The sequence below is a fragment of the Cervus canadensis genome, chromosome 33, assembly GCF_019320065.1.
Source record: "Cervus canadensis isolate Bull #8, Minnesota chromosome 33, ASM1932006v1, whole genome shotgun sequence".
Lineage (NCBI taxonomy): Eukaryota > Metazoa > Chordata > Mammalia > Artiodactyla > Cervidae > Cervus > Cervus canadensis.
The window spans coordinates 19,609,659-19,636,717 of NC_057418.1; the positions used below are offsets into that span (position 1 = coordinate 19,609,659).

The window sequence follows — 27,059 nt, forward strand, 5'->3', positions numbered from 1 at the left end:
TGGCTGATCAGTGGGTGTTTCCCAGAGGAAAATTAGAACTTCTGCTTCAGCCAGTGTGTAGTTCCGAGTGTATTAACTTGCAGACTTTGCACAGGCAGTTGTGACTGCAACTCAGCTCATTTTAAGAGTACCCTGGGTGATTCACATTTACTCCAAAACTCAGACAGCATCATGACCCTTTGCTTACCTGGACTGAGTCTAGCAAATATGACAGCAAAAGGTCTGGTGTTGTGGTGTTCTTCATGGAAGTACCAACTGAAAGATCCAAAGGGTTCTCTGAGTTTAGTGTCAGGAGGTTAAACATGGAATAGACTTCCGGCTGTCCTTCTTTATACATTTAGTCCAAGGCAGAAGCCTCAAGAATCATTAGCATAACCAGGCTTTGTGTATGTTTTACAAGAACAATTACTGGAGAGTCTGTGCAATCAAAAATGTCCCCACCTTGAAGTAAAAGTAGATTTTTTTAATAGTAAAAGTAGTCACACAAATAGCTCATATTTTATAAAAATTTTATCTTCCAAATTCACTTGAAGTTTACAAGTAATAAAGGTATTAGCTTAGTAACTTTATTCCTTAGAAAGTCTCACATTTATAAACAAACCCCTCCTTTGCTCCCTCTAACATGCTTATAACAAGTTGAACCAATGTAAGTTTTGTGTGAACTCACTCAACATAAGTGAGTATAACTGTTTGCTGAATAGTTCACTTGAAGACCCCTACCATCCCCTCAAAGTTAACCACGTCTTCTTCTGAGACTGGCTCTTCAGCCTGACATCTTTTTTCTTTTTCAAAACTTAGAATCACTGTCTTCTTTTTCTCCCCTCCTCCGCCTCTAATCAGCCTGCAGCTCGTTCATTCATTCCGTAAATATTGAGTACTTCATCTGCTGGAGTATTAAAAGTAACGGCAAGGTATCTACCTTAATGGAGTTTATGAACCTTTTTGAGACTTAGTTCATGCGTTTCAAATCTGTCTTATTATTTTGCATCACACGAATCACAGGAAGTTCCTCATGAGTCTTCTTATTCTACTTCATCTTGTGAAATTCTACAGTTAATCTTCCCAGAATATTTCTCCTAAACCTTCACTGGCTTTTAATTCTTTAATAATGAAAATGTATGCCTTTTGCATAATTTGGCCGTTGAAAAACTTCTCTCATAGGTACTCACAGTATCTTTATACTGTGATTAAGTAGTAATATTCCCACTTTCAAACAGGAAGACATTAAGTGGCAGAACCAAGACTCACACTCTAGCACTTCAGAGCCCTGAGTTCTTTCTACCAACATCAGACCTTTGCAGCCAGACCTCACAAACCCTCCAAAGTCTGGCCCTGGCCTATCTCGCTATAGTGACTTTTTTTTTTTTAATTCTTACTATTACTACACATACCTTCTACTGTGACCAAACATACACACTTGTTAATCTTTGTGGCTTTCCTACTTCTTTATCTTGTTAGCATATTTTTTTGCAAAAGCAATTTTTTGACACTATCGAGCAGTTTTTGGGGGAATAGCCTATGCTATCAAGGGGCTTCCCTGATAGCTCAGTTGGTAGAGAATCCTCCTGCAATGCAGGAGACTCCAGTTCGATTCCTGGGTCAGGAACATCGATGGAGAAGGGAAAGGCTACACACTGCAGTATTTTTGGATTTCCCTGTGGCTCAGCTGGTAAAGAATCTGCCTGCAATGTGGGAGACCTGGGTTCAATCCCTGGGTTGGGAGGATCTCCTTGAGAAGGGAAAGGCTACCCACTCCAGTATTCTAGTCTGGAGAATTCCATGGACTATAGTCCATGGGGTCACAAAGAGTCGGAGATGACTGAGCGACTTTCACTTCCCTTCACTTCTATGCTATCAAAAATACTACCAACTCAAAGTCAAAGTAGATTTTTTTAGTAGTAAAAGTGGTTATGCAAACAAAAATAAATTGCCCACATTTTTTATACATTTTCCTTAATTCCTTATGTTTTAGGCCAGTTTTCATCTACTTATACTCTACCTTTTTCAAGTTTTAAGTCTACTCTTCTATCTTGGGTTTTTTCTGTAACTTGATTCTTTTTCCTCTTAGACCTAGAGTGCAGCTTCTCTTTGTTCTTCTCTCCATCCTTCCCTGGTCTTCTTTCATTCCTCTCTACCTACTCCCTCCTTCTCCCCTTTCACTTCTCCCCTCCCTCCCCAATTTATATGTAGAACTTATCTATGATTTGTTGCTTATCTATGTGTTTCATCTCCAACTGGATTAAATGATTCTAGAGGACAGGATTCTGATTTTTGCATTTTTATATCATATACTTTCATATATAAAGTTATTTTGTATAGTTATTGATGGATGACTTTATAATTACATAGGCTAATAAGATAATTGAAGATGTGTTAAAAGGCAACATATTTTCCTTTCTTACAGAGTTAAAAGTTCTCCACTTAAACAGTCTCCAGGTTATCAGACAGAATTAGTTATACAGTTGGTGTGGGTGGGTGGAGAACCACCACAACAAATAACCAGTCTGGCAGTTAATTCTTCCTATGGATTGTAAGTATAATTTATGTATTTCTGTGTCTCTTCATAGTGTTCCATCCATGCATTTTTATATTTTTAAAAAAAGAATGGGTGATCCTTATTATATCACTTAAAATGTTGTATAAGCTTCAGTGTCAGATCAAATTCAGTGTTTATTTGGAACATAATTCTGTTCTGAATAATTTACTCTGGATGTGCTTGTTACTACTTCCTTATCTAAAATTAAATATCTCATGGATCAATGAATCTCTCCTCACCTTGATATACTCTGAGAAATAATTTCCTTGTTAATATTTGGTATAATAAAAGTCTAACATCAACCCAGAAGACTATGTTCTAAATTGATTCTGTAAATGTTGAACCATAGCTGCATAATTTATTCTTTCTCCTTCCATAGTTAACTTGTAAAAACTGTAAAGACATAGTCATAGCTTAGTAAAGTATTCATCTTTACTTCAGGTGTGTTTTTATTTATCAGTTCATGCCTTCAAGTGTATGGTGTTCATAGTACATACTATTTATTATAATAGGATAGAATCATAAAGTATTTACTTTTGTTTTAAAAATCAACACTGTCTGGCTTCCTGGTGGCTGAGTGGTCAAGAATCCACCTACCAGTGCAGGAGACACAGTTTCAGTCCCTAGTCTGGGAAGATCCCACGTCCTGCCTGCAGAGTAACTTGTGCCCGCACACCACATCTACTGAGCCTGTGCTCTAGAACCCAGGAGCCTCAGCCACTGAGCCACGGACCTCAGCCACCGAAGCCTGCATGCGCGAGAGCCTGTGCTCTGCAACAAGACAGGCCATTGCAGTGAGAAGCCACGCAGTGTAACTAGACAGTAACCCCCGCTCACCTCAACTAGATAAAAGCCCACGCAGCAACAAAGACCCAGTGCAACCACAAGTCAATCAATAAATAAAATTATTTTTTTAAAAAATCAGCATTGTGATAAAAGAGAAACCGCATGCCAACTGTTTGGTCCAGAGCTGTTTGTCTTGTGTAGGTCGAGTCTCCTTCCTTGCTTCTAGCCCTAAGGACTCATTCCTCTTCCTTCTTCCTTCCAATAGCTACTACCACCTACACTATCTCTTGCGTTTGTGCACGTAGATAAGACTGGCCACAGCCTGAAATAGTCTTCTCTAATGTCTTTTATTTGCTGTCCCACAGTGTGGAAGTACAGATGTTCCTTTTTTTTTTTTTCTTTAGTATTTTGCTGCTCACAGCCATAACAGAAACAAACTGGAAATAAGAAGCAATAGAATGTTTCAAAGGAAGTTGCAAATCAGTTGCTCACAGTCCTGATTGGGTTCACAACTATACTTTGTTTAGGCTTTTTCATGTATTTTTAAAATTTGAACTAATTGCTGAGACTTTTTAATGTGAAAATCTGTATTTAGAGCTTTAATTGAAAAGTTCGATTATCTAGCCCGCGTCTCCATTCCTGGTCGGCCGTAGTCAGCAGGAGCGGAGGTGAAGCTTCCCCTGTTTAGATGAGTTGTTCACTCTTCAGGTCACCATAGTCCTTAGTCGGCGTGTTTTACTTACCTATATAGCCCCTCTGTGTATGTTAGTTTTCAACGCCTGGCTTACGGGATCTTAAATGAATAAAGTTCCTTCATTCATAGTTGCTTTTATTCATTGTTCTTCATGATTGAGAAAGTATTTGGAATACTCCAAAGGGAAGCCTCCGAGATCTATGCTTTCTATGTTTTACCCTTGACTTTACCAAAAGTAACCCTATAGGGTAACCAAAAGTTACCCTATAACTTTTCCAAATATATAATGCCCTATTCCCCAGTAGAAATGAATGTCTTCCCCAAGGGGTTCAAAATAGTCAAAAAAAATAGATGTCACATTGCTTAGCATGGGGATTTATATCTTTAGTTAAATTTCAACTCCTACATCAAATTTTTTATGTTGATTTGTATACGTTGATACGGAAGATCTGCACAGCTCCATCAGAAGGCATATGTAACCTGTATTTGCATGTCTGTAATAGTGTTTTGTTTCAAAAGGAATTTTCTTAAAGATCCATCGTGCTTTTTTAGCCCTGTAGACTACTTTTTCTTCGGACTATTTAATTGTGCTAAAATGTTTGTTCTTTTCCTATTCATAGGGTAGTTTTTGGCAATTGTAATGGTATTGCGATGGTTGACTACCTCCAGAAAGCAGTACTCCTCAACCTGGGCACTATTGAATTGTATGGCTCCAATGATCCTTATCGGCGAGAACCCCGATCTCCCCGTAAATCTCGACAACCTTCAGGAGGTAAAAAGAAAGAAATCCTGAGCTTTAGGATTTCCATAAATGCCAACTTACTTCTGTGAATATAAGTACTTCCGTTAGGTAAATAGCTTATCTGATTGTATCTGTTTGTATAAACTGTCAAAAAAATAGTAAAAGGTATCAACCTCCTTTTTTGTTTTGTACTGTTATTAGTTTATGCATTTGTTTTTAATATTCTAGGATTTTATTTAACATTGGGAAGGAACCACAGTTTCAGACTTCTTTAGCTAAATTACTATGACAGGGAAATTTATCTCATTACAGAACAAAAGTTAATTTCATAGTTCTGTCCCTTTTACTGTTTAATAGTGTGAGACCAGCAGTTAATTGTTTTGAGTATCAAAGGAATAATTTCCCACATGAAAACAAAATGTATATGCAAAAGTGAGTTTGAACTCTGTGAGATACAGCATTCTCAGACAGCTTGGATTCAGTGCAAGCCCAGATCCATTAAAAATTCTCTCTATAGCATTCTTTTGTGTTTGCTAGGTAATTAATCTTATTTTAAATGTTTCAATACTAATGCCTCATGGAACACATATATAGTTAGCTGTTTATACCAGTATTCCTCACCTCTTTTTTTTTTCCAAACCTCATGACACACACACAGAAAATGACATTGGATCTCTGGCATGTAGACATATGTTAATGGGGCCTCTAGTGGTGGTAACTGGTCTCTGGGCTCCAGACTCCCCAGGACCTTCCCAGGGGCACCGGAAATTCAAGAAACTCAATCTGTGGCAGATGTAACCTAACCTGTTTGCAGAATGCCACTGGGAGCCCTGTTCTACATCTCCTAACTCAATCTCTCTGAATTAAAATTCTTTCTGATAGTCATTTCTCAGTTGCTTTCAGGACATTTTTTGCTGATACTAAATAATTCTCATAATTCATGACAGAAGAAAAGAAAAAGATGATGGGATATAGACCTTACTGTCACTTTGGCAATAGTTGAATATTTTTTTCTATTTTTGTCTGTGTGATCATTTTGTCATGTGTTATCTTCAGCAGAAGTTGTTGTCCCAACCATACCATTCTAGTATCTTTGTCTCCTTTTTTTTCTTTTGCTTTTCGTTGCTTCACTGAGGCATGCTGATTGTGACTTCTTGCATGTGCGGCGTTTCTAGCTTATATTCTGAATCTGTGAAAAAACTCCGTTCTTCTTTTTTAAGTAAGTTATTCATTCCACGTCAGTAAAGTCATGACAGTGTATTTTGTCTGTAAAACTATTTTTTTCTCATTTATTTTTAAAAGAGCCTATTAAAGCATCTATATCTAAAATAACATACTCATTACTTAAATTCATCTCATAATATGCATATGAAAACAGCTACTGAAATATTTGTGTTCCGATCCAGTTTCTTTATTAAGCAAATAAATTAATATGTAGTGTCAGAAAGTTAAACATTGTCTTGATAGAGAAGGAGCAGTAAAAGTTTTATTACTCACGAAATTAATTTCTTTTCTTGTTAGTACCTCAGTATAACTTACATAAAATTACTAGAAATTAAATGCCTAAATTCATCCAAGGTTAGACACCAATTCTGCCATGTGATTTTAATTTTTTTATTGCATTCCATTGCATCCTATTTTATTCTTTAATAAGCATTATTGTATTATTCATATTATTATTTGCTTCAGTTTATGTTGAAGAGTTACACATTTAGGTACAGGAGAACTACTTAAATTTTTATCACTTTAAGATGTTATTGTTGTTATGCTCACTTGAACAATATTAAGGAGAAAGATAAATATTAAGAGAAAATTATTTTAAAACATACTTTAACATTTTAAGAATATTTGTGTCTTGTTTCTAAAATATTTCTATTTTAAATAAAACTAAATATAGAATAACTGGTACTAAAATTCTTTGCATTGATGCAAAAAAGATTTTTTGCTGAAGTGTATATTTTAGCATATATTCTTGAAGTGAAGCCCAAATACCATGAAATTGTTCTTCTGGCTTTCATAATAGATCAGTATGAATGGAGAAACTTTTTTTTGCTACTACTTGGTGCTAATAGGTTTTCATAAAGAATATGATGGCACTCATGAAATTATTTTATGAGATAAAACATTGTCGTTTAAGTATTTTTTAGCTGTGTTAAAATACAGTTGAACTATTGACTAAAATATCTACAGTATTTTCATAATAAAAATTATGAAACTCTCACAGGGTACAAGTAGTGAAGTATTTCAACTAAATGTATGTATCTGCTAATTATCGTGATTCTGTTGGGTTGTTGACCAGAAAATTCAATTGGGTTTTTCTATACCATCTTACCAGGTAGTGCAGTGGTAAAGAATCCGCCTCCCAATGCAAGAGGCAGAAAAGACGTGGGTTCCATTCCTGGGTCGGGAAGATCCCTTGGAGTAGGAAATGGCAACCTACTCCAGTATCTTTGCCTGGAAAATTCCATGGACAGAGAAGCCTGGCGGGGTACAGTCCATTCATGTCTCAAAGAGTCAGACACCCACACACACACACATACCATCTTATGGAAGAGCCCAAACAAACTTCAGCCAGCACAGTATTAAAACAGACCAAATTCTCTACCCTCATGAAGCTTACATTATACCGGAAAAGACAGAGTTTGAAAAGATAAGTAGTATATAGTAAGTTACATAGTAGTGCCAAAGGAAAAAATAATTAAATGAGGGGGATTTGAAATAGCGACAAGGGTGTTACATTTTAAATAGAGCATCTTGAGCAAAGATTTAAGGGAGACAGCTGTTCTCCATGAGGATGTCTGTAGAGAGAACATTTCAGATAGATAGTAGCAAGTCTAGTGGCTCAGAAGCAGTGTAACTGGTGAGTTCAAGGTTACAGTGAAGGGTCAGTGTGGCTGAAGCAGAGAGAGTCAGGGAGACGGTGAAGTAGGTAGGAGAGGAAATAAAGTCAGAGAGGTAATGGGATACCCATAGTCACATAATAAATACCACAGTCATGTACCATAGGATCATATGCATCAACCAGTCTTCTTGGACTTTACTTTAGCTTTTACCCTGAGTCAGATGGAAAGCGTGGAAGGCATTTTTAGCTTATTCCAGAATTTAATAACTAAATTATTCCTATCACACTTGAATTTAGCTTCCTAAATGATTCCTCCTAGGCTATTTTAAGAATGAAAATTAGCAACTCTTACTACATTCTTTTGGGCTCCAAAATCACTGCAGATGGTGATTGCAGCCATGAAATTAAAAGATGCTTACTCCTTGGGAGGAAAGTTATGACCAACCTAGATAGCATATTAAAAAGCAGAGACATTACTTTGCCAAAAAAGGTCCGTCTAGTCAAGGCTATGGTCTTTGCAGTGGTCACGTATGGATGTAAGAGTTGGACTATAAAGAAAGCTGAGCACCGAAGAATTGATGCTTTTGAACTGTGGTGTTGGAGAAGACTCTTGAGAGTCCCTTGGACTGCAAGGAGATCCAACCAGTCCATCCTGAAGGAGATCAGTCCTGGGTGTTCATTGGAAGGACTGATGCTGAAGCTGAAATGCCAATACTTTGGCCACCTCATGCGAAGAGTTGACTCATTGGAAAAGACCCTGATGCTGGGAGGGATTGTGGGCAGGAGGAGAAGGGGACGACAGAGGATGAGATGGCTGGATGGCATCACTGACTCGATGGACATGAGTTTGAGTAAACTCCGGGAGTTGGTGATGGACAGGGAGGACTGGCATGCTGCGATTCATGGGGTCGCAAATAGTCGGACACGACTGAGTGACTGAACTGAACTGAACTGAACTGAACTACATTTTTATAGAGTTTAGTTGCCCTTCAGTCGCTAAGTTGTGCCAACTCTTAGTGACCCCATGGACTGTAGCACACGAGTCTCTTCTGTGCTCCACTGTCTCCCAGAGTTTTCTCAAACAGTTGACAAAATACCAAATTATTTTTATTCAGTACCAGGCTCATCGTAATACTGGAATATATTACCACTATTTATTTACTTAGTTGAGGAATATGAGATCGCGTGGTATTTGTCTTTCTTTGCCTGACTTGCTTTACTTAGCATAATATCCTCAAGGTCCATCCACATTGTCACAAATGGCAAAATTTTATTCATTTTTATGGCTGAATAATATTCCATCGTATATTTATAACTCTTTTTCGTCTATGCATCCACCAATGGACACTTGAATTGTTTCCATATAGCTCTACTGTTTAAAGATCTGCTATCTTAAGGTTTTATCAAGAAAAGATTTGTTTATATATATAGGTATTATGTCAGAGATTAATACGTGCATACCTATAATTAACCCATCACTGTAGAACTCTAAAGACTAGTTTTGGTTTTTTTCTAGAATCATTAGTTTGATGAAAGTTAAAAAGAAAAAACAACTGTCATTCAAAAGCTTCCTATTCAATGAAGACCGTAACACACAATTCAAAGTAGAAGACACTCCTCATAAACCCAGTTCAGTACTCGTGTGTGCCGAGTTGCTTCAGTCGTGTCTGACTCTTTGTGACCCCATGGACTGTAGCCCACCAGGCTCCTCTGTCTGTGGAATTCTGCAGGCAAGAGTACTGGAGTGGGTTGCCATGCCCTCCTCCAGGGGATCTTCCGAGCTAGGGATCGAACCTGTGTCCCTTACGTCTCCTGCATTGTCAGGTGGGTTCCTTACCACTAGCACCACCTGGGAAGCCCAATTCAGTACTCAGCATTCTCTACATGTTACTGTAAGAGGTCTCTTAGGGACTGTGAAGATTGTGACGTCATGTCTTTTACCAGAGGAATAGAAAGGCAGATACTGGTCATAACGTGCACATATGTTGATTTCATACCTGATAACATCTGAGGCCTAGGCATGCAGCTTTTGTCCATTGTCCAGCTATCCCAAGCTCCCTGGCCACAAAGTCCTAGTTGGCATCTTCCAATAGAAGGCTGTTTCATCTACATTGGAAATCTGTTGGCTGGTCTAGTCACCTTCATTAATTATCTCACTAGACTTCCTGGATAACTTGCTGCCTCACTTTGTACTTCTGTGTTGTGGAGATGGCTTCTGTTCTTAATCCTTATGAACCAGCCTCTTCCAGCTTCAGCGTTTATTGCTGCTTCCATACCTCTCTTGGTCTTCATAGAATTGAAGAGAGTTAGGGCCTTTCTCTGGATCGGGTTTTGGGTTAAAGGGATCCTGTGACTGATGGGATCGTCTATCCAGACCACTGAAGCTTTCTGCCTGTCAAAGAGTAAGGCCATTTCACTTGATCATTCATGTGTTCATTGGAGTAGCACTTTGAACTTCCTTCAAGAACTTTTCCTTTGCTGTCACAACTTGGATAACTGTTTGGCTTAAGAGGCCTAGATTTCTAGCCTTTCTGAGTTTTTGACATGCCTTCCTTGCCAAGCTTAATTATTTCTGGTTTTGGATTTAAAGAGAACAGAGAGTGGCTGACTGACTCACCCTTTCACCTGAACCCTTACAGGCCATTGTAGGGTTATTAACTGATGTACTTTCAATATTGTGTCTCAGGGAATAGGGAAGCCTGAACAGAGAGAGAGAAAGATGGGAAGGGCAGGTCAATGGGGCAGGCAGAACACAGATGTTTCTTAGCTAAGATTGCTATCTTATGTGAGTGTGGTATGTGGTGCCCCAAAACAATTAAAAATAGTAACATTAAAGATCATGATCACAGATCACCATAGAAAATGTAATATTTCAAATTTTTTTGTTATTATTATGAGAATTAACCAAGATACGACATAGAAACATGAAGTGACAAATACTGTTGAAAAAAAATGGTGTCTGTAGGCCATCTCCATGCAGGGTGCCCACAACCTCCAATTTGTTTTTCAGAAAAAGCCATTTCAGCAAAATGCAATAAAACAAGGTATGATTGTATTTTAAATGTTGCAAATTTGGTGGTACAAAATATTTTCTTAATTATTTTCAGTAATATTTAAGGGAGTATATTTGAAATATACCTAGCAGAAACAACTTTGAGATATGAGTTGAAAGTCCCTATGATGTAAAAAAAAATTACCAAATTTATTACCAAGTATTTGTTCTCCCTCAAGAGAAATCTAATAAGCAGTATAACAAATGCCCTCACATTGCTGACTTTGGACAAAATCCTGTTATGTCTAATGTCCTTGAAGAACAGCAGATTGAAAATTGTTACTCATTTTAACTGATGACTGCTGTGTTAGTTTTAATATCAGGATGCTCCTATATTCCTATCTCAAAGCTACTGAGCATGATATCAATGCCAGCATAGTCTGATAACCTGCTGAGTTTTTAAAAATGGACTGTCATTAAATATGTAACGTAAAAAGGAGGTACAACTGCACTTACATAAACTTGTGGTATGACTTGGTCTGCGTTTTGTTTTTCAGCAGGTCTGTGCGATATTAGTGAAGGGGCAGTAGTCCCAGAAGATCGCTGCAAATCTCCAACTTCCGGTAATTTCCTCTTTATTTTATTAATTGTTGTAGTGCTACAAAAAATACAATGTGCCAGATTTTTATAGATGAGCATTTAAAATACACCTACATGGAGCTTTTATGTTACCTATTTATTCTTAAAATTGTAACTATATTCTTTGCATTCTAATTAAGTTATAAGAAACACATTAGGTAAAAATCTACAGGTATTACCTGTTGAGAGTAATGCAGGTGTTTACTTAGCTTTCTAATATTTACACTTTTGCGGGGGGAATAGATCTTATTTCTTACCATTGGATCAGAAGTTTAGTTATCTACAGTCTTGTCTTTGCTCTTGGTAGTCCTGGAGTCAGCTGGTAAAATAGTACTCTAATCCTTGAATAATGTCTGTTTAAATGTTATGAGAGATTTTTAACATCTATTGTCTAATGGTGACTGTGGACAGTTAGAATAATTGTAGACTAGTTATATTTGGTTTTGATTTTATCAAAGTAATATATAATTTTATAGCTATATTAGAGCATTTGTTCTTTGTTATCCAAATATTGGTCTTAGGTAACCTATGTATATGTTACTATTTCAGAGGAACATTACTTTTAATTCTCCTTAATTAAAATTAAGAGGATCCTGAATTTATTGGGTTTTTTTTTTTAGTGGATTGAAAATTTGCTAAAATTTAATAAGTTTAACTTCATATTTTAACAGACGTGTTTGAAGGCTGGGAATTTTCATCAGCTTTCTCCTGGAAAGACTGTTCTTAGCTTAAAGTAACACTGTTCATAGACAGATTTTGATTTTCCATAGGTAGTTCTACTATATCGTAAATAATTAAAGAATAGGAAAAACTGAAGTGCATTTTACTTCCTCATATTTCATTTGACCATTTTATTAGTTATAGGACCGTGAAAGCTTTTGTGAGGTTTTCTTTTTAAAATTGCATTTTCCTGATATTGCTCAAGCTAATCATTTCTTCTCAAAATATATACACCTTCTGGTTTTCTTATTATTTAAGTTTCGTATTTAAGTTCAGTCATTACACTAATGAAACACATGGAACTATAATATATATACTATCATATATTATAAGATTAAGGCTAAACATTGGTAGCATAACACTGAACAAATAATGTGGAGCAGTATTACTTCCCGTCTCACAGGACAAAAGCTATTTCTGATATAATTTTGAATTATAATATCTCTTAATTATTGCTGTTCTTCCTCCAACTATATACAGTACTATTCTGATCTTCTCACCTTACCTCAAGGCCATGTGAATGTAGTTATCAGTGTGTTAAGTCTATAAACCAAACTGGATAACATGGACATGTGATATATTGTCTTTTAATGTATTAAATGACCATCAGATGTGTTTTAACAAGATTCAGTCAAAGTACATTAATACTCCTTTTAATCCTAAGGCATACTTTCAGTAGGTATGTATAAATAACAATTTGAAATAACCCAGCAAGAGGTAATTGTAGATAAATATGTAAATATACTTAAATGTAAGTAGATAAATATAAAAAGTGCATAGTGGCAAAAAACTCCACATTCTCTCTTTTGTACCAGAGCAACTCAAACATCATTGAGCATTTTCAAATATACTGTGCTTTTTGGTTCACATGAAAAGACTCTATAGTTGTAACAGGCAGAATTTTATGACACCAGGCATTTTTCAGGTGTTTGAAATGCAAAGTAAAAATTGTGACCTCAGAAATTATTGATAAACCACAGATTCTTATCTTTAGACAAAAACTCTTATTTAGTTTAGCCTTTGATTGTGCTCTGGAAGTTTGAAGAGTTTTTGAAAAGTCATATCCATTCATGCATACCAGGAAAGACCGCTGTTAGAAAAGCAAACCAAACTGTTCCTGCTAAGTCGCTTCAGTCGTGTCCGACTCTGTGCGACCCCATTGACGGCAGCCCACCAGGCTCCCCCATCCCTGGGCTTCTCCAGGCAAGAATACAGGAGTGGGTTGCCATTTCCTTCTCCAATGCATGCAAGTGAAAAATGAAAGTTAAGTCGCTCAGTCGTGTCCGACTCTTAGCAACCCCATGGACTGCAGCCTACCAGGCTCCTCCTTCCATGGGATTTTCCAGGCAAGAGTACGGGAGTGGGGTGCCATTGCCTTCTCCGAAACCCAAACTAGTAGGCAATAATTGTACCTAAAACATGTTTTATATACCAGGAGCTAAATGTTAGTCATGCATGAATATTAAGAACTATCATAGAAATCAGAATAAACCTCTGGATATAGTTACTAGAAAACAATGTTTGTATTTATGAGAGAAGACGAAATGCATAAAAAGTGAGTTGGAAGTTCAGCTGAATCACAAATACTAAGAAGAGTACCTCTATTATAGAAAATGAAAGGTAGTCAAGTGCCCTTTATCACAACTAATGTGTTCATTTGAAATAATACATATAAGTAAGGAGAAAATTTTTGAAAAGTTTAAATCCCATAACCAAAATTTGTAATCTGAACAGTTTAGCCAACTAATATCATCTCTATTCAAAAACATCCTGAGAAAATCCAAATTACGAGTATAGTTTTCCCTTTCTGTTTATTTTTAAATAAAGCAACAATACCTCTGAAATAGAAAATTCTTGCCATCCTGAATTAACATAGAAAATTATTTCTGCCATCTCTGTTTGATCTTTATTTCAGAGAACTCAGATTGCTTCACTGAGCACTTCAGTAATGTTGGGATATTTTTAGTATTGTATGTGTCTGTATATATCTATGTATATGTATATATACATTTCAAATTGAAGAAAACACAGGGCCACATATTATGACATGGTGACCTCAGGAGTTTCCATGTACCTTAGAGAAAAAAAAATTTAAAGCTATATGTATTTTCTGTGTTTGTTTAATCATAGTAATTTGTAAAATATATTCAAGTAGGAAATGCTAAAAACATTTTTGGAACTTTTTCATAAGCTATCATGGAAGTTATGACAACTAGTAGTAGGCATTTTCAGTTAGCGGGAAAAAGATCTGCTTCTTTTACTTACGTTTATGGCTTATGTTGCCTATTTTTCTGTTGGAGTTACTGAACATTTTTATACTTTTATATTCATGTTAGGATATGCTGTCTTGCTATTACTCTGATATAAAATATATCGAATAAAATAAGTATTAATTTTTACATGTTCATGTGATTATATAGTGTCAGAGATGAATAGTATTTTAAATTATATATAATATCTTCTCATAGCCATTATCCTCTTTAAATCTGAATTATATTTATATGAGAAAGGAGGGCACTTATTTGTATTCTCATTGTTTCCTGTGTGATATTTTTTGATATAGACTTTATGAGGATCTATAAATGCTATTTAGCAGCAATAAGGTAGTTTTAGAAGAGTAATTTTTATGAGACTATTTTAGAAGTAATTGGCTCCTGCCCCAATGTTGACAGGTTTTACTTGTTCTGAGAAGAGACGTCAAGGATATTTTCCACCTGGCCAAAGAAAGAAAGTATGATTTTGTGGGGAAAGGTCAAATTTCGACCTTATTTATTAAGGTTCAGTACTTTCATTGGGATAAAAAAGAAATCAGCACAGAAGAACCGCTGTATTTACTTCGTTATATTCTAGACATTCACTTCTAGCAAGAAAGCTTCATTCGTTCAGCAGATGTTTATTTAGAGATTCCTACAGGCAGAGCACTCTGCTGAGTCCTAAAGGGATGGAAAGATCAATCAGATGGGGTCCCAGCTTCTCACTTCAGCTCAGTGAGAAAGGCCAAATGTGTGTAAACTCAAAATATAAGCTCTTAAGTGATTAACATGATAAGAAAAGTAGCAGGTAAACTTTTACAGGAATTGTGAGGAAGGGAAGTGATTTATAAGCTGGAGAGATTTTGAAAATTTTAATGGCTATCATTTGAAATGTCTTTTAAAGAATAGATAGTTTGACTCTCATAGTCAACTAGAATACTGCTTAGAATTTCCTTTATAAAAAAAGACTTGTGTTAGAAGTTAAAGAAATACAATGAAAATTTAGAAACATCTTTTTAAGAAAAAAAGACAAATCTCAATTATAAAAATATTAGATAAGCTTATGGAAAGTCACAGTCGAAATAAAATATTTCATGCCTCATTAAATTTAAGTGAATATTTGAACATACCTAAAATTATAAGTAATACAATCTGTATTTTTAAAGACCTGTATGGTAATAGTACAATTTATATAAAATTTTAAAGTTCGTATCTAGAAAGCTAACTCTAAAATTAACCTTACCAGGATAGTATTTGTACAGGATTCTGTGTGCCACTCAGTCAGTTCAGTCGCTCAGTCGTGTCTGACTCTTTGTGACCCCATGAATCGCAGCACGCCAGGCCTCCCTGTCCATCACCAACTCCCAGAGCTTACTCAAACTCGTGTCCATTGAGTCGCTGATACCATCCAGCCATCTCATCCTCTGTCGTCCCCTTCTCCTCCTGCCCACAATCCCTCCCAGCATCAGGGTCTTTTCCAAGGAGTCAGCTCTTCACATGAGGTGGCCAAAGTATTGGCATTTCAGCTTCAGCATCAGTCCTTCCAATGAACACCCAGGACTGATTTCCTTTAGGATGGACTGGTTAGATCTCCTTGCAGTCCAGGGACTCTCAAGAGTCTTCTCCAACACCACAGTTCAAAAGCATCCACTAGATAAACCTTATTCAGTTAACTAATATCAAGAATTTTTACATTTTATTTCACAAACAGTTCCTTATATTTTCTTTATCTATTCTCTAACTTACAATATATACGAAGATTTTGCCAAATACTTGTATCTTATGGAAAAGTTATTATAGGTTAGAGTTAATATATATACTAGAGGTTAGTCTACCATGAAAAATAATGTATTACTGATTGCTATTGCTACTGTAATATTACATGAATTTTTATTAAGTATATACACAGTATTTTCTTGTGTCCAGTAGTGTGGGCACTTATCCTCGGTGTTACCAGATTACTTTGTTTGTACTTTTTCCTGTGACAACTCAGTGTTTGTGACTGACTGTATGCCTGTTCCTTCCATTGTCTTCATTTGTGTAGGTTCTTCATCACCCCACAATTCAGATGATGAACAAAAAATGAATAATTTTATAGAAAAGGGTATAGTATCTTTAAAGTATTTTCTTTTAATTACATTTAATTCATTTAGTTTACTTTGAATAGATTTTGACATTTTTATATCAAAATATTATTTTCAGTGAAGATCAAAAGCAGAAAGTTTTCCAAGATGGTAGCCAGTGATATAGGTAGGAAATAGACATTTCTATTTTGTTTCTAATCCTTGCTATATGCAATGCTAACTCAGCATCAGAAAATTATCTAATGCGTTGCACTTTGTATATATTAATTTGTTATTCCTGTGCTAAATGATAATCTCTTGGGCTGTGTTTCTTCCAAACTCATTGGGACAGTAATTATTAAAAATCAGTTAAATTGGGGTTGCAGTTCTTCCTCTGACTTAACCGTGTGAATTATTCTATTAATTTTTATTTTTGCTTATTTTAAAATAAAGCAGGGTTCAATTTGTGACACAAGTAGTACAATTTTTTACTCCAAGGTTATGAATTTTTTTTTTGTATTTGTATTTTTTCCTGCCTTTACTCTCTCCTCCTCACATTATTAAGACTCCAGATTTCAAGGAAATGGTTCTTTGAAAGATTGACATTTAGGCTATAATCTCTACTACCCTTGAGTTAAATAGGAATTTTCTAGGACTCTTACCCCCCAAGTAAAAATGAGTGGTACTTTGAAATTAATTACTCAGTCCAAGATTTTCAAAGTTTCAAGTTGGGGGATAAAATACATAGTTAAATTCAGGGATATAATCCAAATAGGATTTTTTAGTCATAAAAATTTGAATTTTGTCTGAAGATTTTTAAAAGACAGAGAAACACCATTTTACTAAAAGAGAATACATTTAATCTTTGGTTTAAGTCCAAAATTTTTATTATTAATATTTATTTCCCCCCAAACTCCCTCCATATATTCATTGAATTGTATTAAATTAGATGAATTTCTAGGTAGCTGGAATAGATTTACTTTTTTTCAACTCAAAGTTTTATATGTAGTAAAATTAAATTTCAAAAACTCTTAGAAATAGCACCATATTGTCTGTATGTTGTAAATTGAACCCTGTTTAGTCATATTAACATTGGCTGACTTTTAGCACCTGTGGTCATTTTTTGAATAAGGCGATTTATTCTTGGGCAAAGGGCACTTCATTTATGGAGAATTAATTGCTCACTTCTTTGTATTTGTGGTACCTTAGTGAATCATCGGGTAATATTTCAATCACTTTCATTAGCTACGAGCACTGTTGCATAATTCTTTTTCAACCAATTTCCTTTTTAGTATATACTATCTTAATAGTACTTTAGAGGTTCTTTTACTTTCATATAATTTGAAAAATTTGAAGGGACTTTGTATGTACAATTTATCAAAGAACTTGCAAGGTTTAATTACTTAAGAATTTTGCCTTATGTGAAAGTTACTTTGTATATAATTAAAATTTTTGAATAATTTATCTGTTTGATTTTTGATCCTGGGATTATGTTACTTTATTAAATGTATTGACTCAATTTTCATTTTTTTTCTGTGTAATGAATATATAACATGGAATATCTATCTGAGTATGATTATTTGAAAGACTTCAATTAATTTCTTAGAATTGAGAATATTATTGGAAGGATAGTTCCTTGGCAGCATAAAAAAAAAAAGCAAGAATGTTATCAACAAGGTTTTTGTCATGCCAGCTTCTATATTTTTGGGGAGACATGTTAACTTTCTTCAACTTTTCAAACTTATGTTAGTTACACAGTTATACGTAATTATTTTTCACTTCCAGAAACCACAGTTGCAGCTGTGGTTTATATATGTCTATATTTGTTTTCAGTTGGATTCTTTCAGTATTTTCTATTGACGTATAATTGACTTAAACTATCAGATTAGTTTCAGATATACAATGTTGAATACAAGATTTCAACATTTTAATCATTACCCACCATACAGAGTTATTACAGTATTTGTGAGTATGTTCCCTGTGCTATACATTACATCCCTGTGACTTACTTTGTAACTTATATTTTTATATTTCCAACATATATCCCAAGTGATACAGAAGAAAAAACGTACTTCTCCATTTCTTCTTCATTTTCTTATTCAATCCACTCAGTAACCTCTTAGCTACTTACGGTTATTTCCCTGGTTTACATATGACAGCGCTGTCAGAGAGTGTACAGAGTATCTCTTGGCTACACAGCTGGCACATGTCAGAGCCACAGTGGACACTGAGGTTGTCCAGCTCCACTGTTCGTCCTCTTCAACACTGTGCTGTGTTACCTCTTAAGGAAATTTACTGAAGCCTGTGAGGATTCAAAGACAAATCTGTCATATGACTTATAACTAGACCATCTGGTTATGACCCTGTTTTATCTACATGGTAACCCGGAAAAGTAAAAAGATGGCTCATAATCAGACTCTGTCTAAGCTCTAGCTCCTGGGTGCCATCATGGTACCCATCACCCAACTGAAATATACAGTGCCTGGAAGTCCACCTTTCTCAAAGAGCAGACTCGAGTGAAAGTAACAGGCGTCAACAGTCGAGTTCCCTGACCTGTCTGTCTGAGGCCTGGCTTCATTGTTTCCTAACTGACAGTTAACTCAGGTTAATGACACTGACAGTGAGGTCTTTGTTCATGCATAAGAATAACAGCCTGAAAAGACATAACTGTAGTCTTGTGAATTAACAGTAAAAATATAGCACAGTGTGCCGTATAATGCAGCTGTAGCATCCCTATGCATATATTGTTTTGCCTGTTATGATTAATTTTTGTTACTAAAAATCTTAATGGCCAGTATTTTAAAAATCAATAACTTTCCCATAGTTAACAATTTCTGTAAATCATTTTGAAAATAAGATTGGTTAGCAATTTTTTATTCAGTATTTACATTTTATAAAATTTCAGAAATATATAAAGCTTTTTGTTATTCTAAGCTTATATAAAAATAGTCCTAAAATATGTATCTTTGTTAAAGTATTAAACAAATTTTTCATGATATACTTGTGAATGAAATATGGTCCAGATGTTAGCATTCTTTGGTAGATTTTGATTAAACTTCTCTAAAGATTATTCTATCTCATTATGAGTACTTTATTCAGAAAGTAGATACCTAGCTCTATTCTGTAGTCTCTTATCCTGCCCATGTCCCATTTTATTACTAATATCCATATAAAAGGAATGAAAGTGTGAGGAGGAAGTACTATTGGAGATTAAAGAATAAAGAGTCAGGAAATAAGGTCACTTAATTAGTGCTGTGCCAAAACAAGCAGAAGTAATAGCTCTATGTAATGAGCACCTCTAAGTTCTACATATTACACTAGGCGTTTGTCATATGGTATCTGTTAATATAAGAAAGATAATACCTGCAGGGCCCTTTTTAATTTCTCAAATTTCTGAATTAGCTGTTACTTTGGGAATGATTGGTTTTCTTGCTTAGCAAAAACTGAAGTAAGTTTTGAAGTCAGTTTAAATGAAAATAATGTCCAGGTGCTGTTTTCATGAGTTCTCCTATACACGTGTACATGCTCAGTTGCTCGGTCATGTCACTCCCTGCGGCCCCATGGACTGTTGCCCACGAGGCTCCTCCTCTATGCATGGGATTCTCCAGGCAAGAACACTGGAGTGGGTGGCCATTTCCACCTCCAGGGGATCTTCCCAACCCTGGACCAAACCCACATCTCTTGCGTCTCCTGCACTGGCAGATGGGTTCTTTACCACTCTGCCCCCACATGTGTCCCAGTTACTCCTTTTTTATATTTAAGTGTTCTAACAGACTTAAATCTGTTCTGAATCATATTTTAAATCGCTGACTCATTAAATCCTACATTTTAAAGCAATTCAGCCCTTTTATTTTTCAAGAAAAGAATTTGAGCCTCAAAGAAGTCAAATGCCTATCCAAAGTAATATCACATGGTAATGACTTAGTCAAGGTCAGAATCCCAGTTTCTTGATCCTGTACTACAGCATGTCTCTGCTTTCATAATGTGTGGCCTCTTCTTGTGCTCTCTTCCCAATTTCATTTATGTTTACAATTTGAAAAACAAGTTCTCAGAGGTTTGTTTGGAATTTTCTGTATGAATTTGAAAAGATATGTATGAAATTAAGTAGAATTTTTTTTGTTTTTTGTTTACAATTTTAAGATTTTTTTATTTTGTTCTAAGTAGAATTTTAAGTTTTAAAATTATTCTAATTTATTATAAAACAAATTAGTACTGATATTTCTAGTTTATATCCCCCAATATTCATCCCAAAATGTGGTTGCTACATCTGTAGAAGTTCATCTTTATATTTAATCCTCAATATGGCCATTGAAAGAACAGAAGCTTGTCTTGAAAGAGAAGATGAGTCAAGTATTCATTAAAACCCCTTTTACAGGTAACTTTAATATTTTTACTTTGAAAAAAAGATTATTATGTAATATTAATACTTACCCTTACTTGGTCAAGAACTAAATTTCACAGACAGGTACTTTAAAACCATTGTATAAGTCAGAGTTCCTCTAAATGAATTTCTTTTTCTTTTTCAGGATGACTATAAAGTCTGAGGACTTTGGCATATCATGTGTTCAAACTCTAATTCTGTTTCTGACTGTATTTTCTGTCAAATTTCATAATAAAATCTGCTCAGCAAAGTCTGTTTTATATACCAGTACTTACTGTATATGTGTCTATAGAATCATCTTTTTCTTAAATTCAAAGCCTATACAGTGATCTTTCTAGAAATAACTTGCTGTTTGCTTCCTAATATAAAGAAAATTAGTCCAAATTAAAGTTACATTACTGAAATATTTTTTGTCAACAGTTGTTTGACCAGAACTATTAATATTAATGTGGCGATCTATTTTATGTCATTACTTACTGTATTTATTTGGTAGAGTTGCCATAGGAAAATACCGCAAACTGAGTGGCTTAAACAATAGAAATTTACTTTCTCTAGAATGGTTCTGGAGGCTAGAATTCCAAGATCAAGGCAGTGACAGGTTTCTGTGTGTGTGTGTTTCTGTTTTCTCCTCTGAGGCCTCTGTCCTTGACTTGCAGTTATCTGCCTTCTTGCTGTGTTTTCACATAGTCTGTCTTCTAGGCGCATGAACCCCTGGTGTGTCTGTGTGTCCAGATTTCTTCTTATACGTGCCTATCAGATTGGATTGGTGTACCTACTTAGTGGCCTCATTTCAACTTAATCACCTCTTTAAAGGTCCTGCCTCCACATAGGTCACATTCTGAAGCCCTAAGTGATGCTTAAGGCTTCAGCATACCAGTTTCGGGGAACAGTTCAGCCCGTGGCACTTAACTATGTTAAGTTTGTTTAATGCCTTCTCTAGGAAATGCTATGAGATGTCTTTAATTATGATGATATCCTGGATGTTATATTTTATGAATTTGTGAAAAGTACATAGAGATGGGGAAAGTATTGAAGACAAAACCTCTAGGAGTTCAAGAATTAAGAGAGCTTGTAATAATAGCCAGGTCTTTACCAGGCAGGTATTAGTATCTCTTTAAAATTTCTCCTTCATTTTAGGTAATCGATAAGTGTCTTGTATTTCCAAAAGTTGTCTTTTTGATTAACAAGCTTATATTTAATTTGTCCTCTTTTTCTCTTTATCTGATTTCACTTGTGAAGAAATTCAGCTTCTTTCTAAAAATTCCAATGACAGCTTTTGTTTATATTTTCATTCATTGTCATGTTTATTGAACATGCACACTAAGAGCTAGACACATATACATGGATGCAGTATTTTGCAAAATAGATTGCTCCCAAATTAGCAATTTATATTCTAGCATGGGAGGTAGAAATGGATATTATTAGTTCTAATAGCTATTAAAATAATGTGTGATAGGAGAGTTTCTATTTCTTGGTCCCATTTTCCCCTGGGATCACTTGCTCTATCCTACAAGCTGATTTTTAGTCTTTTTTTTTTTTTTTTTAAGTTCTGATTGCTCTTATTTAATATGCATACATTTTAAACATTATCCTTGAAAAGAGCTGCATTGGATCTCTGCCGGTGAGAAAAGTGATCTTGCAACTTTATTCTAACTATTGAACCTTTCTCGATAATAAAGATCCATTTGCTTTTTTGGCATCTTCTTCATAGTGTCATTAGAAGAAGTCATTTTACCTTGTATTGTGGGTATGTTGTTTAATATAAAAGTCACATTCTAAAAAGCAGAAGTTATAGTTCTGTTTTCCTTTAAGAAATTGTCCTTAGAAAAATAAAATGTGAAACACAGTGGGTAGAGGAGCTAAAGGAAAATTACAAAGCATCTGTTTAAATTCAGAGAAGCAGTAAGAATCTCTGTAACAGAGAAACTTTTCTTCGTAAAGAACTAAAAAGCATCAACCATGACAGAGCTGTCATCTCTAATATAATGGTCCAGCCAATCCCCTTGCCTCAAGATTTGCTTTTGTTCAACATCACGCATCTTTCATTGGTATTGAAACCACTATTGCAGACATGATTATTGTGATCAAGTATAACTTCATTATTCTTTCCAAGCAAATGCAGCTCTTTACTGCTTAATTCAGCCAGCCAGCTTGATATTCTCATTCAGATTTATAAAAAGAGAGAGCAGAGATGGGTTAGCAGCCTGCTGAGATATATCTCTGACTGCAGTTTTCTCCAAATTGAATAAACTTCTTTACTGCCATTCCATTGTTTCTACTGTGGACAAAGGCATAGAAAATGAGAGCTATTTTATAGCTTCTAGTGACAAAGGATTTCAAAACAAGAAAGGTACTGGGTTTCAGGGGCAAGAGTTGAAGAATACACAAATGAAGAAGAGAAAAACAGACAATTTGCCTTCCAGGAACTCATTCAGATGATATGTTTTCAGTTTGAAGACCTCATTGGAAGCTGGATAACTTCAAAGCATGGACAGAAGTTTCTTTTCCAGGGTGATAAAATCAACTGACTAGATAACTGTGTTGGCAAGTGCTTCTGAGACTCCTGAAAAGTAAAAATATGATCTCCAGGAAGTGCTGGATAAAGTCTGCAGCTGCTTGCTCATAAATTTACAAACAGGATACAGTTTGTAAGCAGGAGGATTAACTATAGGTTCTCCAGAGATGGATCCCCCTCTTGTGGACCGCCACCATGGAGGCTGGCTAAACAGACCTGAGAACAAAAATATTCCTCAGAAATAGTTACCAAAACTGAAAGATAGAAACGTTTGGCCTAAATTTAGGTTTGGAACCTAGTGTCTCACAGAAAACAATAGTAAAACTAGTAAAAATTCATGCGGCTCTGATTTCCAGTCATTGAGCAATCCAGGACTGTCATCCTCAAGAGAAGAAAGGACATGAGGTGAGCCACACGATTGCCCCAGCTCTCTCTGACGGGAGAGTACTTTCCTGTTGCCCTGCAGAGTGATTCGAACCCAACTGGAATTGTAGCCTCAGTAGGCTAAGGAGGAAGAAATGGAAGTTCTGGGCTGCTAAAGTGACTTGAACTTGTGAGGGTGGACACCGGAGAGAAAGGAACTGCTCCAAGGGGCATTCCTAGAAGTCTTGTGTGTAGGTTCAGTGTAGGTCCTTGCCTTCGGCCTGGGCCGCATGTGAGCTGGTCGAGACTCCACCAGCAGGCCTCAGGCCCCTGCTGTGAGGCTGAGAGCTGCCCGCTGACACAAGAAGTCATGTGGTGCTAGGAATAGATGTAGTGAAACCTTGCTGATCACCTCAGTCATTCTGTTGAAATCCCAGAAAGGCCACTTATTAAGAGTAAGGATCACTTCTTAGCATGAAAGCCGTACCCTAAAACAAAGTTCTAACTGATATAGACCCACCCTAATAAAGAATAAAACCAAGAGTGATCAGAAGGATCCACCAGGAATTTAACTGCATGACAGACTAAAACTCAACACCTGTTAAGGTTGATGATATAATCCATACTCAACTTCAACATATTGTCCACTATTCAGTCAAAGCTTATGTCCACATTCAATCAAAAGGTCCTGGGCATGTGAAATAAAGATTCAAAATCACAAGAAGTATTGGGTTGGCCAAAAAGTTCAGGTTTTCTGTAGGTGCTTATGAGAAAACCCGAACTAATTTTTTGTCCAACTCAATATGACCCATAATCAAGAATTTTAAAAATAATTCAATAGAAACAGACCACAAGCTGGCCTATATGTTGAAATTAGCAACCAAGAGTTTTAAAACAGCTGCTGTAATATGTGCAAGTACTAAAGTGGGAAAGTGGTCATAGTGAACAAGATGGAGAATATCAGCAGATAAAATTAAAACTTTAAAGTTGAAATACTACTATGGAAAAATTCAGTATCTGAAATGACGTGATCAGTTCATCAGCTGAGTTTAGATGGAGACTACAAAAGAAAGGGCTAGGAGCCTGAAGACATGAATGCAAATTATACAGGAAATGCTGAGGAATTAAATCTTTTCCCTCCAGCACTTCCCCTCTCCCCTTCCTCATAAATATATCTTACAGATTACTCAGATTGTTTCTCTTTCTACAGTTAGATATATATTGAATTTACTTTTTGAAATGAACTTAAAAAAGGTTGAGCTTATAGTTGTACATGCCATTCTATATTTATGTCCTAAAAATTGTTTTCCATTTTGTTTTTTGAGTTAATTAGGGTAGAATTGAAATTTAATTACTATAGAATTAAAGAAATATTGGGCTGTTTACAAGTATATTAATGGCTCATATGTATAACATTTTACAGCTTATGAAAACTATTTCACTTGTTTAGTATTAATAGTAACTAATGTTTATCAGCTCTACACTGTGTCAGGTATTGCGCTTAAAGTTTTGCTTATGTCTTCTTATATAATCTTCAAAACTATACAGTTGGCATTATTATCCATCTCTGTTTTCCAGGTGAAATTTGAGGTTTATAGAGGCAAAGTGGTTGGCATAAGGTCACATACCTAGTAGTTCATTGAATTAGATACATGGTACTATCTGGTCTGATTCCAAATCCAGTCCTAACCACCATACTTGACATTTCATGTTTTACAAACAAGATTTTGAAGCTTATTCAAGAATTGTTTGCTGTGGACTTACTGTATCTACATATGGGTTTCATGAATTAGTCTTGTTTCCTATCTTGAAGTTACTTGTAGTCTAGGGACCTTAATGCTCCACAGACCAGCATCTCCTGGGAGCCTGTTAGAAGTACAAGAATCTGATTTAACAAGATCCCCAGATGATAGATATGCACATTCAACATTCAATATTTATAAGCACTGGTCCTAAAGATATAGAATAACTTAATCATATCAGAGTAGTCAGGTCTAGAGGGGCATACACATCTGATTGTAAAAGGGTATCTTTAGACTATACCAGGCTAGTTTTTCTCCTTCAGTTATTATGTAGATATTATTTATCAGTCTGTGTACATTGTACCTATGATTTGTAATAAAAACTTCTAACTTCTTTCAAAAGTTAAATGTTGCATTTTAGAAAATGTTTTGAGTTGGGTAGACTTCAGTTCAGTGGCTCATTCATGTCCGACTCTTTGCAGCCCCATGGACTGCAGCACGCCAGGCCTCCCTGTCCATCACCAACTCCCAGAGTTTACTCAAACTCATGTCCATTGAGTCAGTGATGCCATCCAGCCATCTCATCCTCTATTGTCCCCTTCTCCTCCTGCCATCAATCTTTCCCAGCATCAGGGTCTTTTCCAATGAGTCAATTCTTTGCATCAGGTGGCCAAAGTATTGGAGTTTCAATTTCAGCATCAGTCCTTCCAATGAATATTCAGGGCTGATCCCCTTTAGGATGGACTGGTTGGATCTCCTTGCAGTCCAAGGGACTCTCAAGAGTCTTCTCCAACTCCCCAGTTCAAAAGCATCAATTCTTCGGCTCTCAGCTTTATAGTCCAACTCTCACATCCATACATGACTACTGGAAAAACCATTGCTTTGACAAGGTGGACCTTTGTTGGCAAAGTAATGTCTCTGCTTTTTAATATGCTGTCTAGGTTGGTCATAACTTTTCTTCCAAGGAGCAAGCATCTTTTAATTTCATGGCTGCAGTCACCATCTGCAGTGATTTTGGAGCCCAAAAAAATAAAGTCTGACACTGTTTCCACTGTTTCCCCATATATATGCCATTCAGTGATGGGACCAGATGCCATTTATATGAGATCAGCCATGATAGATTTCATTTGGCTATTTCAGTTTTCTGTTACTTTTTATGCTTTAACTGAGATTAAGTCTGTCAAAATGGGATAAGACTGATTCGTATATTTGACGCTTTGTTGTTTTTTGAAAGGATGCTAATTAGATTAATGAATCTTAGAAATAAAAACCTGATTTCCCCCATCCCTTCCCACTTTGCCTAATGCCGCTTCCCTAACAATGAATTTGTCATTTTTTTAGATGTGGAAGTTATGTGCTATGACTGGATTTCTCTTTGTTTACATGGCGCCCTTATGGACTAGCAGGGTCTGTTCTTTAAATATCTCCTAACCATCCAAAATTTAACCCCATATACACATTCATGTATTAACACGCAAATGTGTATTCAAAATTTCACTTAGAAAGCACTGTTCTGTTACGCATGCACTGCCACTAACAATGGATGTAGTAAAACACCTAACTTTAAAGCACTTCATAGATTTAGGCAATAACTGAGGATGGAAAGTGAATTCCAGTAAGATTTTTACATAGACTTTTTAAATATTCTAATCTCAAATAGAAATATCTGTAGTTTACATTTTTGTAAATACTCTAGACTGAGCATGGCTTTGATTTTTTTTGTTTTTGTTTTTTACTAAAATGTAAATAGAGATGTTAACATATATGAAGAAATGGATGAGCCAGATACTTT

General features: G+C 35.7%; 1 protein-coding gene across 4 annotated transcripts in view; it reads left to right on the forward strand.

Moving 5' to 3' along the window:
* Positions 1-27,059, forward strand: part of STXBP5 (syntaxin binding protein 5) — a 153,293-nt gene that overhangs the window by 101,893 nt on the left and 24,341 nt on the right. For 2 of the 4 annotated variants that reach the window (XM_043456790.1, XM_043456793.1), the window contains 5 exons: positions 2,405-2,530; positions 4,637-4,788; positions 11,150-11,215; positions 16,248-16,307; positions 16,406-16,453. In XM_043456790.1, coding sequence (XP_043312725.1) covers positions 2,405-2,530; positions 4,637-4,788; positions 11,150-11,215; positions 16,248-16,307; positions 16,406-16,453 — 452 coding nt within the window. The remainder of the gene's footprint in view (positions 1-2,404; positions 2,531-4,636; positions 4,789-11,149; positions 11,216-16,247; positions 16,308-16,405; positions 16,454-27,059) is intronic. The other 2 variants (XM_043456791.1, XM_043456792.1) reach the window with 2 other exon arrangements.